Source organism: Gekko japonicus, unplaced genomic scaffold, assembly GCF_001447785.1.
Source record: "Gekko japonicus isolate JY-2015 unplaced genomic scaffold, Gekko_japonicus_V1.1 scaffold1424, whole genome shotgun sequence".
In the NCBI taxonomy this organism is placed as follows: Eukaryota; Metazoa; Chordata; class Lepidosauria; order Squamata; family Gekkonidae; genus Gekko; species Gekko japonicus.
In genome coordinates this window covers 142063-157956 of record NW_015173173.1, presented here as the reverse complement: position 1 = coordinate 157956, position 15894 = coordinate 142063, and the positions used below count along the sequence as shown (strand labels likewise).

General features: G+C 42.5%; 1 protein-coding gene across 1 annotated transcript in view; it reads left to right on the top strand.

Annotated features, from left to right (window-relative positions):
* POU2F1 (POU class 2 homeobox 1) overlaps positions 1-15894 on the top strand; it is a 130830-nt gene that overhangs the window by 87767 nt on the left and 27169 nt on the right. Inside the window, exons 6-11 of the mRNA XM_015422554.1 lie at positions 5694-5873; positions 7856-7982; positions 8668-8762; positions 10279-10452; positions 13996-14137; positions 14721-14866. Coding sequence (XP_015278040.1) covers positions 5694-5873; positions 7856-7982; positions 8668-8762; positions 10279-10452; positions 13996-14137; positions 14721-14866 — 864 coding nt within the window. The remainder of the gene's footprint in view (positions 1-5693; positions 5874-7855; positions 7983-8667; positions 8763-10278; positions 10453-13995; positions 14138-14720; positions 14867-15894) is intronic.

Genomic DNA, 15894 nt, shown 5'->3' with positions numbered 1-15894 from the left:
TGGAGGACAAGCTGGTTCAAAGAACTTGGTCCAGGGCAGAATCCAAGATGAACATCAGTCTACTGGAGTTGAGGGCACTCTGGCTAGCATTAAAGTTTTTTCGTCCAGAAATCTTACACAGACATGGTCTAATAAGAACACACAATATCTTAGCAAGGACTTACATAAACGGGTTTGAGGTCGTCCACCCTCCACAAAGAAGCCTTGACAATCTTAACCTGGTCCAAGAAGCACCTGCTATCAATTACAGCAGAGCACATCAAGGGCTCCGCCAACAGCAAAGTGGACTGGCTCATCAGACAGACCCTGCAGAAGGGAGAATGGTCTCTGAAGAAGGAACTTCTACAATTAGTCAGTTGCTTCAAGAACCCACAGGTAGATCTGTTTGCCTCACCAGAAAATCACCAACTCAGTTGATTCTTCATGAGGTTTTACCATCCTGAGGCAGAAGTGACAGACATGTTCATGGTGCCATACCCCAGGAAACTGTTCTTCACCTTTCCACTTCTCCCAGTTCTGCCAAGGGTCCCTCGGTAGATCAGAACTCGAAAAGTGGAAGTCGTTCTAGTGGCTCTGTACTGGCCATGCAGACTATGGTTCTCAACATTGCTGGAGAAGACGGTAGAGCATCCCTGGAAGCTACCTGTGTTGCTGGACATGCTTCAGCAGGGTTTGATCTGGCATCCCTACCCCAGTTGGCTTCGCTTGACCACCTGGAGGTTGAGAGAAGACACTTTCTTTATTTTGGATATGACACAGGATTGACAGAGACTCTACTGGCTTCTTGCAGACAGTCCACCAACAGAATATACAATACAGTCTGGAAGGCTTTCATCCACTGCTGCAGAAGAAAAGGGACTGATCCATTACGACCTTTGATTGTTTCAATTTTGGCATTCTTACAGGGAGAAGTGAGAAAGAACCTCAAGGCATCTACGTTGAAATCACAAGTAGCAGCCTTCGCTACTGTTGTTCCCTGTATTAGGGGAATCAGCTTTTCTTGGCACCCACATATTACACGCTTCCTGCAAGGTGTGGCCTTAAGGAACCCCCACAGATTCACAGGTTCCCTACATGGAAATTACATATCATACTCTCTGCCTTGACCAAGGCCCTGTTCAAACTTCTTAAGGAGATTACCATCAAATGGGTGAGAATGAAGACCCTCTTCCTGGTTGCCATCACATCAGCATGGAGGGTCTCTGAACTAAACACAATATCCATCAAAGAAGATCTCTCCATCTTCCGTAAGGACAAGGTGGTCTTCAGACCAGACCCTACTTTTATTCCTAAGGTTAATTCTTTTTTCCACAGGTATCAAGAGTTTCATGTTCTATCCTAAACCAAAGCACCGGAAAGAAAGATCCTGGCACACCCTTGATGTCAGAAGGGCACTGAAGATTTACATACAATGAACCATGTCTATCAGAATTTCTGACGCATTATTCATATCCTTATCCCCCATAACAAGAGACAAAGGATGTCTAAGTCTGCCATAAGTAGTTTCATAAGGGCTTGCATTGTCAAGACTTACAAAGTGCTGAAAATAGCCATTCCTTCAGGTGTCACAGCTTATTCCATTAAGAGCACCGCCACCAATGCAGACCTTACTCAGCATGCAACAGTCAAATTTGCAAAGCAGCAACTTAATCTTCTCTGTCTACCTTTGTCTTATCTTTGTCAAGCATCACAAAATCAACACTACAGCTCTGTGGGTGTCATCTTTGGAAGGAGAGTGCTCCAGAGACAAAGAAATGAGGATACTGCTCTAGGAGGTCCCAATCAAGATGTCCTCCATCTCAGAGGGAGAAAGGACCATTGAATACTTACTGTGAAAGGTCCTTCTCCTTCAAGGACAGGAGGATGTTCCTTCTGGAGTCATCTCGAAGAAACAGTAAAAAGCAGGATCCCTTCTTGTTTCAGCCCTTGTATTTTCTGTATCTTACTGAGTTTTACTTTGTCATTTTTTCCTCCAATTATAGAGGTGGTACCTTATTCCAAACTGCTGTTGGAGTTGCCAAACTGGAGAGGGTGGCTCCCACAAAGCTGGAAACAGGAAGCTGGAAAAATAGTTCCTGCCTCTCTTAATGGACGGTAGGAATCACCCAATCAAGATGTCCTCCTTTCCTCAGAGGAGAATGATCTTTCACGGTAAATTTCCAGTGATCCTTTCTGCTCCCCCCGGAAAGCTGTGGAGAGCAGAATGGAGTGGTTTAAATGGCTCAGAACTGAACCCAAAAAAAGTCCCTTTAAACAGCTGAGACTTGTGGAGCAAACTGTTCCTGCAGCTCAGCTGCTTTGGGCCCTAAACAGCTGAGCCTGCTACCACTGCTCAACTGTTTAAAGGGGCTTTCTTGGGCAGCCAGCCCCTGGAGCTCACAGCTCAAGAAAGCCTCTTTAAATAGCTGAGCTGTGCGGAGCAAACTGCCCCCACAGCTCAACTGTTTTCAATCTAAATAGCTGAGTGGCTGGGAGCAGCCTGCCGCTCAGCTGTTTTGGTGGCTTTTTGCTCCTCTCAAACCTTCACAAACTGCCTTAAAAGTTTGTGGGGGGTTGTGGCCGGGCTGCAGTTTGTGGACTTCAGTTTTCAAATCACGAACCAGCCAAAATTCATCACGAACAAAGGTTCATGCCCACCCGTAGTAACACTTCTTTGACATTTCTTTAGGGAACATCTTATTCCAATACTCTTGTTCCAATAAAAAAGGAGCAATGTTGGACAAAAAGAATCTGTTTGTATGTGTCTTTTTGGATTCGTTTTGTTTAGGTAGTGATAGTACTTATATTAATGAAGCAGGAGATGAATTTTACACAATGCACTAAGTCAAAATAAGACTAAGTGCATGTACACTTTGTCTCCAAGCCTATCATTAGAGCATCCCTAAAATATGCCGTTAATAGCCTTTTTAAAGAACATTAAGCCCAAGAAAGAGTTCTGTGAAATCTAGCTCACTGCTGTGTGATTTTTAGTTGGTTTTAGTAAATATATTGTATGACATAATCAATGTTCCCTCTAAGCTGTGGAGTCTTGTGAGCAAAAATTCTACTTTGTGAGCTATGGGCCTTAAAGTTGTGAGCGAGCGATTTGGGGACTGCATAAATCAGTTTGCTCGGGAGCCGTCCTTCCTGAGCTAAGATAAAAATCTGTGAGCTGGAGGCTAAAGAACTGTGAGCCAGCTCACACTAACTCAGCTTAGAGGGAACACTGGACATAATGCTAAACCAATGATTGGTTGGTAGCAAAGTAATCCTGGTTTCTAATCCCTGTTTTCCAAAGGCTGACCACCATCTGCTGACATACAGTGTGAATTCTGCAGTCAATCAAGTGGTGGTGGTTAGGTCCAGATAGGAATGGCCTGGTACACATTCTACCAGTCTATCTTTTTCATTGTCTGCAGCCTTATCTGGAGATATGAGATTGAGCAGCTGTCATCCAGGTATTTGTAAATTTAAGCTTGACCACAGCAATACATTATGTGTGGAGTTGCCCTTGAAGAGAATTTGGAAACTTCAGGTAGTGCAAAATACAGTGTGTCCTGTATTCTGGTAGGGGCAGTTTACTAGGATCATGTGGCACTAATCTGCACTATTTGCCAGTTGTCTTCTGGACTCAATTCAAGGCAGTTTTTTTAAAAAAAATCTTTTAAACCATATGCTGCCTGAATTGAACCTCCTTGCAGGGCGTCTCTCTTTTATGTCTCATGTGAGACATGTCACAAAAAGTATTGTCTGTTACGGCAAACGGTGGGAACCTTTTGTGTTATGGGCTTGGATTTGTGACACTTCTCATCTAGGTAGGCCCTGTTAATCCCAGTGTTGCTGTTCTTTAAAGTAAAAATATTCCTGTTTCTGACAGACGTTCTTGTGCCTTCTACCAGTTGTTTGATCTGTTTCAATTGCTGTTCCATTTTTAAATTCTGGTTTTTCTGTATCATGGTAGTATTTAGTTGTTTTTACATTGCCACAAGTAGAATCTTGCAGCAAGCAAGGAGAGGAATAAAATGCATGTATGTGTAAATTTGAAACACCCAGCCAGGTGCACAGCTCTCCTCTTTGCTTAGAAGGAGAATTTCTATAAAGACAGCCCTTGAAAATGTTAATAGGACACTTTGGTTCCAGGTTATCAGTAAAGGGTAGCAAATATTCTGTTACTTGGTAGCATTTATTTTTAAAAAAGATTTCTCTTGCTCTGTATTTACTTTTTTCTCTCATGAGAATGCTGACATGTTTTGATGATGTCATAGAAACTGTATTGTGACTTCTATGATTACAAGGAAAGGAGGGTATGGGTTTGTGCTCATATCAGATGTTACAATGCTCACAAAGTTTCAGTCATATTCATGAATATCAGATGAACTGTTTAATTATTTTTACAAAAGTCGCTGTTGATTGCCATTTTGAATGTCAGGAACTTTTAGGTCTCCTTTGAAAGCATTTATATGGGACTGAGAACTTTTGGTAAACTATCAGTGTTTATTTCCATTGTTAACAGTGAGAGTGAAAAATGATAAGATAATTTCACATTTAGAAGATGTGAATGGAAAACTGGAGGCTTGCCCCCCTTGTTTATTCTGTAGAAGTTGTCTACCATCTGTAAACTCACTGTGTTTAATTTGGTTTTATTTATGGCAGATTGTTCACAGGAAGATGTTATAGAGTAATGCTTTCCGTACTTAGTGGGCTTTATTCTGCTTTTTACTCTTCATAGTTCTTATTTATAAAATGTATGTTTACATAAGAACATAAGAACATAAGAGACGCCAATGTTGGATCAGGCCAAAGGCCCATCCAGTCCAACACTCTGTGTCACACAGTGGCCAGAAATACCAGTGCCATCAGGAGGTCCAGCAGTGGGGCCAGGACATTAGAAGCCCTCCCACTGTTTTACACTGATACACTGATGCAGTCTGTTCTAAACTTATCATTTCGCCTAACTGCTCTTGGCCACACTGAGACTAGATGCAGGTCTTTTGAAGATGGGGATTCTTTCAATGCAAGAAATTGGCAAGCATATTCATGTACAGGAAAGAGTCTAACACCACCTGTTTCATAGAGATAATGCATGTTTGGAAACTGGCAGAGATGTCAACCTACCAGCTCAGTCCTATCAAAACAAAAAAAGCAGATGGGGGGAGGGTGATTTATAGAGAAACAAATGGGGCACATGTTCTTTAGCTATATCTTAAGGCATAATGGAGATGATGGAACATGGCAGGGATTCATGCTAATGTGAAGCAGCTGGAGTATTATCAGTTTGTTTGGTAACCACAGCCAGCATTGCTATTTCTCATTCATCTGGCTAATCACTTGTGCTTCTGGTGGGTGTAAATTTCCTTTCAAAGCCTGTCAGTGGATGGCTTGTTCTTTTTGCTTGCTATTTCCTGTCACTGCTGATTCTATTGCTTGCCAGCTAATTACCTTTTTCGCATTAATCTTGAAGCGGAGCCATAGAGAAGCGTCTATAATCCCAATGGTACCAACGGTCATAATAGGCTCAGTATAATGCTTGTACTGGTACCCTTCAGCTGACTTTAAAGTATCTGTATAGGTTGCTTTGTACTGTACCTGGAGCAAAAGACTGCCTTTGCATAGGATGGATTGTCTGATGGAAGCAACTCTAGATAAATCATTTATGATTTGTGGAAAGGATTATTCTTCATTCTATTAATTTCTCTTCTCAAACTTCTTTTTAGCTCACATTGACACCAGCCCAGCAGCAATTATTGCTACAACAGGCACAGGCACAGTTGCTGGCCGCTGCTGTGCAGCATTCAGCCAGTCAGCAGCACAATGCTGCAGGCGCCACCATCTCAGCTTCTGCTGCAACGCCCATGACACAGATCCCTCTCTCTCAGCCCATACAAATTGCACAGGTGAGCTTTGCCTTTCAGGCTGTTTATAGTTTTGGCTAGCCAAAAGCATCTCCTGCTGGATTTCTGTCTCTCCCCCTGGCTCTTAAGTACCCTTGGCCCCTGTCTTCCAATATTTCCATGTACCTGTTATGGGGAAATCTATAATTTTCCTCATATAAAATATAGGCAAGATAGATGCAAGTTGCCTTCTATGAAAATTCAAGGGTCTGTCTTGTATACTAGACTAGGTTGGAATTCAGCAAGGTGACCTAGGTGCAAATCCCCTCTTAACTATGAAGCTCATTGGTTGATCTTTGGCCAGTCACATATTCCTTAGCCTAACCTACCTCATAGGATGCTATAAAGATTTTTTGAAGAGACACCCCCTCCCCCATGTATGCTGCTCTTTTATCTTTGGAGGAAATGTTATGAGAAAAACTATAATTTCTACTGTCCTTTTGGGGGAAACATTCCACTGCAGGTTGGAGAATACAGGTTTTACTAGTATTTTGCTCTTTAAACAGAGCCAGGTTTGCTTATTTGAATTGCTATTGTAAATACATTACCCAAGTATTTTGTTTGTTTTAGCATGACTGTTCTTGAATAATTAAGTGGCTCAACCTCAGCATCAGAGGCAGTGCTATATTTCTTTTAATTAACCGATTTTACAGGCATGACTTAACCTCAAGTGCAATCAATAAAGAATCTTCTGTAGGGATATGAACACAATGATAATGCTGTTGAAAATCTGCTAGGAGGCTTTTGAGTAACACATAATATTACTTTATCTAGTTAACAGAGTCTGTATTTTATATAGTAGTGCTTGTAACCTTTTTTGCCTATTCTGACAGTCCACTATAAATGAATGGGCTAGTTTTGTTGCCCATTGTACTAGAAAGTAATTCCCGTTTGACTGGGTGGTCCTTTGGTCCCTTCTAGCTGATTCCACGTAGGTGTAAAAAAGCACTTCTTAACATGCTGCAAGAAAATGTTAACATGCACCATTCAAATTCAATTTGAAGCTGTTGAACAATAATCTACGTATTACACATAGCATTGGCTGAAAAGCTTATCTGGGTGACCTTAGCTCAGTGCTTTTCATGTTTACTCAGAAGTAAGTTTCTCTGAGCTCAGAGGGAATTCTATTTTCTCGTAAATATGCATAGTTCTGTAACCTTAGTCAAGCTCTTGTTCTATTATGCTTGTGCTGGGAGGAGTAGCTAGAATAGGCTGGTATTGTTGCATCTGGGGGCTTTCCTGTCTGCAAAGGCCATCCTGTCAGCCCACCCAAGAGGTTCCTAGCGCGAGTTCTGCAAAGCTTAAATCAATAACATGGCTTTTGGCAAATTAGATTAGCCCATTGCCAAATGGCATGTTTTGCCATGTTTACTTTTTTTTAACCACATGATACATACTCGGTCTCTGCCAGATGCATCAGGGGAAGCAGCTGTTCAGAACAGAACTCACTGGGCTGGGCCCATCTGTAGGCTGCTTGAGAGAGAGACCAAGCTAATAGTGGTGCTTGCCTGTTCACCTCAAGAATAGTGACAGCAATGGCAGCTATTCTCTTTGTCTGCCTCCACCCCTGCCCTATAACCAGATGAAGCCTGCTGCAGAGAATGAAGGAGACTTATTTAGACTGAGTTCCTTGCCAGCCAAAAACATCAGCACTTACTTAGTGTTGGGCATTTATTTCTGTTGAGGAACCCTATGGTACAGCTAAAACCTCCAAGGCTTATGATATGGGTGAGACCCAGTGAGACCCACAATCTTATATCAGTACTATGCTATGTAAGCTGCCCTGACCCCTGCTTGTAGGGAAGGGCGGCCTGGTAAATCCAATTCAATAAAATAAATAAATAAGTGTTGGCAACTTTTTAACAGGCCATTTAGTGATAGTGAGTTTGCTCATTGCAACAGCACTTCTTTCCAAAAGGGCTTTTGAAGGGTGGGAGTGAACATCTAGCTTTGAGTTGCTCTTGACATCATTTTACTTCTTGAAGGATTTGCAGCACCTGCAGCAGCTCCAACAACAGAATCTCAACTTGCAACAGTTTGTGTTGGTGCATCCGACAACCAACTTGCAACCAGCACAGTTCATCATCTCACAGACGCCGCAGGGGCAGCAGGGTGAGTGGAGCTTAACAGAGACACTTCGGTTCTGTAAAAGTACTGCTGGTAACTTGTCAAATAGTCCTCTTTATTTTGTTGCGGGCAAACCACCAAGAGGAGGCATAAATACCCAGGGGTATACATTCAAGTAAGTTTGATCCCTTTGCTCTGAGTGAATAAATGCAGCTCTTAAGAATATGGAGGCCCCTTTTCATCACAGTGTCTTTTTTTTTTGCCAGTTACACAGAACTAAGGCTGTAGAATACTCCGTCTGAAATCAGATCCCACAGGTGCAGCATTAAGAGTTTCTGCTCTGTTGAACAAAGTTTGAGTCCAGTGGCAGCTTTAAGACCAACTAAGTTTTATTCATGGTATAAGCTTTTGTGTGCAAGCACACTTCCTCAAATATCAAGTGTGCTTGCACACGAAAGCTTATACCGTGAATAGAACTTTGTTGGTCTTAAAGGTGGCACTGGACTCAAACTTTGTTCTGCTGCTTCAGACCAACATGGCTACCCCACCTGAATCAATCCACTCTGTTGCATGTGTAAACCAGGGCTCAGTTGTGTTTTGGCAAGTGACAGAGCCCCACATACATGAAATAGATTTCCTTCGGCTGTGAGCAGGATTGTAAGTACAGTGCACTTAGGAAATATACATTTTGCACCCACGGATTTTCTGATTAATGTGTTCTCTGTTCCAGGCCTCCTGCAAGCGCAGAATCTCTTAACGCAACTACCTCAGCAAAGCCAAGCCAACCTCCTGCAGTCTCAGCCAAGCATCACTTTCACCTCTCAGGTCAGTCTTTTTCCTAAAGCTTCTTGCTCTCACTTGGTGAGGGGAGGGTAGAATGGGATTAAAAGATAGAAGGAAATTATATTGGTCATAGTGATTGATAAAGTTGTTGATTTCATTTTTCTACCTGATCCTGGGTGAGAAATTGCAAAGGGGAAACCCCTTGGAAATCTTCCTCTCTCCAAAGTATTTGATTATATAATTCTCATTAGTTATTTATGCCTTTCTTGCTGGGATTTAAGGCCGATTGCAAAACATTTAAAAAAAATTGAACAGCATAAGACATCCAATAAACAATGCAGTAGTACTAGGATTACAGTATTGGAAAACAATAATAAAAATACCTTCTGCATATGCACATGCACACACACTAACGCTGTCTAAGTCACGACATACCATAATGCAGAAAGTGGGTTACAAAGGTAGAAAGAAGACAATGTACTAATAGTAAGGTGATATGTACAATAAAGATTGCAATAGACTGCTATCCTATTCCCTTATAAAAGCAGCCTCCTGAGCTGTTCTATTGGACTACAATTCTAATCCCTTTTATAGAAATGCCCTCCTGAACATCTCTGTTTTGCACATTCTATGAAATGACAGAAGTGCGGGAGCCTTCCTGACCTCCTCAGGCAAGCTGTACCACCAGGTGGGAGCCACTGCAGTGAATATGCATGAACAGACGGCTGCCAGTCTCCCTTGTAAATAAAAGCCGAATGGTGGTGGCACTTCTCTAGAACATTCCACACGCTCCAAAATCAGTTCGCTCTCTGATCTGTCATTCAGAGGGTCTCCCTATCCACTGGCTGCTTTGCCTGAGTCCTGCCTCCAACATTCTAAACATTTTGCTAATCCTCTCCCCCCCATAGCCAGTCAGAACACAGAGGTTATTTGCATATGCAGCCTCATTGGCGTCTGCCTCGGTCACAGAGGTCGTTTGCATATGCGACTTGATTGGCTTTTGCCTCTAACATTCTAAACAGTTTTGTTGTTCTGAGGTAAAATGTGTCCAATCTCCAGGTGAGGGCTGGAGATTACTCAGAATTACAACTGCTTTCCAGATGGCAGAGATCAGTTCCTCTGGAGAAAATGGTGGGCTCTGTATCCTTATATGCTGCTGAGGTGGCCCCCATATGATAGCCAATGCAACGTAGCAGTCAGGGCTTCAGAGCACGGGAGAGGCTGCAGGTGTGTGGGGGGTGGAAAGCTGAAGAGTGAGGGGGAAATAAAGGTAGGTTGATGATTGGCTGGGAAGAAGATAGGGTTTTTATTATGGTTAGTTATATGTTATTTATTTAATGTTTGTTATGATATTGTTATTTTATTTCTACAACAGGCCTTTTTCCTAGTCTTATCTATTTGTCATATTCATTGTCTCTTTTGGGGAGTATATTTTGGTTAATTTATGACATCATATTTTTCTTCATATCTGGGGATTCTTGTGGGTATGTAAAGACCCCTAGCCTAGGAGAGTTTTAACTTCACAGTGTTTAACTTCTGACTGGTCATTTTTCAGCAGCCAGCAACCCCAACGCGCACAATAGCAGCAACCCCTATTCAGTCACTTCCACAGAGCCAGTCAACACCAAAGCGTATTGATACCCCCAGCTTGGAAGAGCCTAGTGATCTTGAGGAGCTTGAGCAATTTGCCAAGACTTTCAAACAAAGACGGATCAAACTTGGATTCACTCAGGTAAGGCTGAAAACATAAAATCTTTCTAGGTGTGGAGTTTTGGGCTGGGGTGTCACCAGTATGCTGATGACACCCAGCTGTATCTGTTGATGGGTGCAGCATTAAGAGTTTCTGCTCTGTTGAACAACGTTTGAGTCCAGTGGCAGCTTTAAGACCAACAAAGTTTTATTCATGGTATAAGCTTTTGTGTGCAAGCACATGTCCTCAAATATCAAGTGTGCTTGCACACGAAAGCTTATACCGTGAATAGAACTTTGTTGGTCTTAAAGGTGGCATTGGACTCAAACTTTGTTCTGCTGCTTCAGACCAACATGGCGACCCCACCTGAAACAGAGGTCTGTGTGAAACAGTGTGGTATATATAACCACTGGTTCTAATGGAGATGTTTTCAGAATTAAGTATTGATGCACCCTCTGATGGGGCTCCCTCCAGCCTCAGCCTAGTTTCACTGTAATCAGTCCTAGTCGTTCCCTCCAGATCACTTCTTTCCCTTCTCTCTGAGCACAAGAGACTCCAAGCCTGGGAGTCCTCCTTGGCCCAGAGCTGTGAGAGTTTCTATGGCCCTTTGGCAGCCCCTGACTCCACCTCCTTCAAGGAAGTCTTGTGTGGGCCCTTCCACGCACAGCCTCCGTTACACCTGATGGCTCAGCTTCCCTCTTCCAGGAGCTGGGCTGCTCCTTGTAGCACTGAACATCTGATTGGTGCTGCCTTCCCCCACTCTCTTCTCCAGCTGGTGGGTTTGGATGGAGATGCCAGCCTGTGCTTGGCCCAGTGCAGTCCCATGTACCTGCCATTCAGTGGCACTGGTTAAGGAGGAAAGTCCAGAGCTGCCTTTCAGCCCACCAGTGGCCGGATCAGCTGGGGTGGTGGTGATGAATGCCACGTGTGCCTTCTCCATAAGCCCCACAGTTCCACTCGTGCTGTGAAGCTGCTACACAGCCCCAGTGCCCCTCTTCCCCACAGGACAAAGAACACTGTAATGAAGCAGCATTATAGAAAGCAGTATTAAAGAGGGTATTACTGTATATATCAGCTGCTGCAAAGTAATCAGATTTGACAGGGACCCTTTCTGGATCAAGGAAGCCTTGTGTTGTGTTTCCAATAAGAGATATTATGCTCAAGCATCCTTATTCTGTGCTGTTTATGCGCAGTAGCGATGGAGATAAGGATTTGCACCACTTATTGGAGGAGGGAGGCACAGCAGAGCAGATGCCATCCTTGTGTGTTCCTCTAAGAGATTACTTCAGCATCAAGAAAGTCTTTGGGGTTGCATCTCAGGATCTGTAGCCTTTGCGGTAAGAGTGTCAGACTAGGATCTAGGAGACCCAGGGTGGAATCCCAACTCTGTCATGGAAGCTGGCCTGGGTGACTTCAGGTCAGTCACACACTTTCAGCCTACACCTCACAGAGATGTTGTGAGGATAAAATGGAGGAGAGGAGAACAACATAAGGTGCGTTGGATCCCTAATGGGGAGAAAGGTGAGGTATAAATGAAGTAAAAATAAATACATTAAATTAAAAAATACTGCAGGCTCTTGAAATAGGTCCAGTTAAAATGGACCCGTCCATCTCCTTCCTCCCGGTCCAGTGGCTTGATCCAGACTTGTCAGATTGTACCACATCCCTAATTTTAATCAGTGCAGTAAAAAGATACCATCTCAAAAAATGTAGACTTATGTGTAAGCTCCTTTGAAAGCATTGTGGATTTCTGTGTGTGCCCCCCCCGTCCCGTGTGTGCCCCCCTACCCCCAGTAATCAAAGCTGCTTTAACTCTGAACCATCCATATTCCACCTTTCCTGAGAGTTCTCAGGCAAATTCATTTTACTGAAATCATGGGCTAAGATTAGATCTATTGTTCTGCATGCCCCAAACCCTCTGGTTTTTATAATGGAAGATCTCAGTACATGCAGAATTGTAGCTGTCAGAATTGTTTTATGACAAAGCTGACTTTCAGTTTTAAATTCTTATTTATGTCACATTATTATTTATGTCGAGCTTACATAGATGATGCATTTTTGCTGCAACTTTTTCACATGTATATATTTAAGCAGTAGCTGCAAATTCTGCTGAATGAATATCTTCTGTTACAACTAGATCAGCCCTTTCTTAATGGAGCTAATGAAAGATGATTCTCCATCCCCCAACTGAGCTTTTCATACAAGTTGATGAAAGGGCAGCTTCTTATGCTTCTCTGTTATAACAAAACCTCTTACCAATAGGATGCCAAACGGCACAGTATTTACTTAACCATTCTATTGTGTGGCTATATACATAATTAGTTTATAATGATAGTTATTGCTTAATTATGTAAGAGGGTAGTAATTAGAAAACCTAAGTAATAAAGACTAAATTCTCATAATGAGATTGCATGCCTGTGTGTGTGAAAGAGAATTCTTTGCCAGTGGCACAGTAGGTTCCTTTCAGACTCTTATAGATTTATTGTTTTGTCTTTCAGAAATAATTACTAGGTTCTAATTTACATAGAAGACTAATTGCCTATTACATTTCAATTTTCAAGTAATAATTTCTTTGTCATAAGAAGGCTTTATAGTTTAAAATAACTGTCTAAAGCAGGGAATTTGTAGTTAGAGTGCCATGGTGGTTAGAATCCTTTGTTGTATATGCTGAGATGGTTGCCCTGTGTGAAGAGGAAAGATGGATATGTTATGCCAGTTGCTGTCATATTATAAAATATCAGTAGCTCATCAGCTTGATTTGTCATGAGTTGTACTAAAATAATGAAATGAGTTTGTGTCAGATACTGATCCTTTGCCTGCAGAGATGTTCAGTCTGCTGAGATAACGTGTTTCAAAGCAGTGTGTATTTTCTACCATAGCTTTTGGATTGGAAGGTTCCCAAATCTGATATGGCCCTTGGTATTAAAACAGAATCCTCTGGACACAACACTTCAGTCACCCACATCTCACCAAGTGGGGAAGGAGGCTCAGTTCCTCAATCAAAACTGTAACTTGAAAATTGAATCAAGCAACAGACCTTTGAAAGTGCGGAATTTCTGAAATGTATCAACATACCTGACATTTTTCCTGTTTAGCATTGCTGCAAGGTGGTCTGCCTCAAGCCAATTTTTAAAAACAATTTTGGAATTATAGGGCTGGAACCTATGATGGGGTAAATCGAAAGAGTTTACGGAGGCAGCTCCCCCCTCCCCTGCAGCCCCTTTGTACCCAAATGTTTATGAGTTTTGCTTAACTCTCAGCAGAGGATTTTCACTGCATGCAGGGAACTTCTGGGAGAAGGGGGGGAGTGTCTTCTTCCAGATTCTTTCTGATAATGGAATCCAATCCATGTTCTTTATGAAGATGGTCTAATTCAGCAGAGGGCTAGCAGCAGAATCACCAAGGAGGAGGAAATCTGGATGTCACTCAGTTGCATCAATTGAAGTTTTGTAATTAATTTTGCTTGTTGTCATTAAAAAAGAGACTCTTCAGTAGATGTTGATGAATAGCTGCTTTTCTTTTGAAAAAGAGACTCTTCAGTAGATAGATGTTGATGAATAGCTGCTTTTCTTTCCATCCCTGCAGGGTGATGTTGGGCTCGCTATGGGTAAACTCTATGGAAATGACTTCAGTCAGACTACTATCTCTCGCTTTGAAGCCTTGAACCTCAGCTTTAAGAACATGTGCAAGTTAAAACCACTTCTGGAAAAGTGGCTCAATGATGCAGGTGAACGCTTCCTCAAAAGTTTCACAGCAGATCTCTGATGAAATTCCAAAAAATCTTCCCTACTGTGCTCTCTGACAGGGTTAGGCCTTGCATTATTTGCTACAAAAATGTCCCATGGCATCATCCCATTCTCCAAAGGGGGGTATATGTTGCATGCATATATAAGCACTAACTTAACTGCTCCTGTACAACTGGTTGTTGTGCTGAAAACAGTTATGCCTTCTTTCAATTAAACAGGTCCTCATTAAAATGTACTCTGCTTTGTAAACAGTGAGCTCTCTTTGATTGTGAGTTCATATATTCTTAAGGCTATGCAGTGCTGACAAACACATGAGCAAGAAATAACTGGCTGGCTCAGTGGCATCAGGAGCCAATGGGCTACCCTAACCTCTATTTCTGAATTCTGTTAGTGGGAACTGAGTTTGAAGTTAAGCAGCAAATGGATAGCATTGCTTTTTGAGATCATGGCAGTGCCCATAAAGTACAGAATTATCTACAATAGTTCAGACAGATTATACTTTTAAAAATACTATATTTATACTAAATAACGTTGATAGTTACAACCTGCATTGATTCCTTTTAGAGAACCTCTCATCTGATTCAGCTCTCTCCAGCCCAAGTGCCCTGAATTCCCCTGGGCTGGGGATTGAGGGCTTGAACCGCAGGAGGAAGAAACGCACCAGCATAGAGACCAACATACGTGTGGCCTTAGAGAAGAGTTTCCTGGAGGTCAGTAAATCTGTTGCACTACATTATTTCAGAGTGTATTGCTCCAGCTTTTGATACAGTATTACAGAACAGAACTCTATACCATGGAAAAATGAAACCATGCTATGGAAACAGTTGTAAAATGTCATATCCCAGGTGATAAAGGAAATAAGATGATGGCTGAGGAACCTAAAAATAAGCTACTCACAATACACATTTAAAACATGCTGTAAAAATTGATTCTGTGTTCCTTTTCTGCTCTGGTCAAAGGGTTCATGCAAGATCTTCATCATGGTCTCTGTGCAGTCACACACATGGGTTGGGCGCCTGCGCACGACCTCGACCGGAGAACATTCCAGAGCTTGCCTCAGGAGTCTTTTTTGGTGGGCTCTCTTCCCACCCTGGGGAGCAGACACACACTGTGCATGCCTGGAGTGGGGGAGAGAGCCGCCTACCACTCAGTTCTTCTTCGACCGCCTTCGTGTTCGCACCTCGCTAGCATCGCTCTTCAAATTGCCTCAGCTGAGTACTTCTCTCCTAGTTTCATTTTCTTATTCTTCTAATTTCTCCTTATACCTTCTTATTCTCCTGAAAAACAAAAAACAAACAAAAAAAACTTTACTATTTTCCCTCATTTTTGTTTTTGTCCACACACCCCCTTGGCCAGGGAGGTGTTTGTATGGGACGAACAAAATTCTTTAAGACGTGTTGCTGTTGCCCAGCCAAACTTTCATCCAACAACAGCCACGATCTTTGTTTGTTTTGTCTGGGTGAGTCTCACCGGTTTGATTCCTGTCCCCATTGCGCGAACTTTACCCGTCAGGCCCACAGAAATACGGCGGCCTGCCTTAGAAGGTCTCTCCTCGAGGCAGCTTTGCACCCTACGATGTCTTCAGTTGCGTCGCAGTCTTCTGCTCCCCAAATCACCCCGACAATGCGAAACCCCTAAAGCATAAGTCTAAAAAGCACGAAGACAAACAGTCGGCTAAGCAGAAATCAAAGCCCTCTATGTCAACTTCAATTCCGAAGCTCGATCCCGTCATGATCTC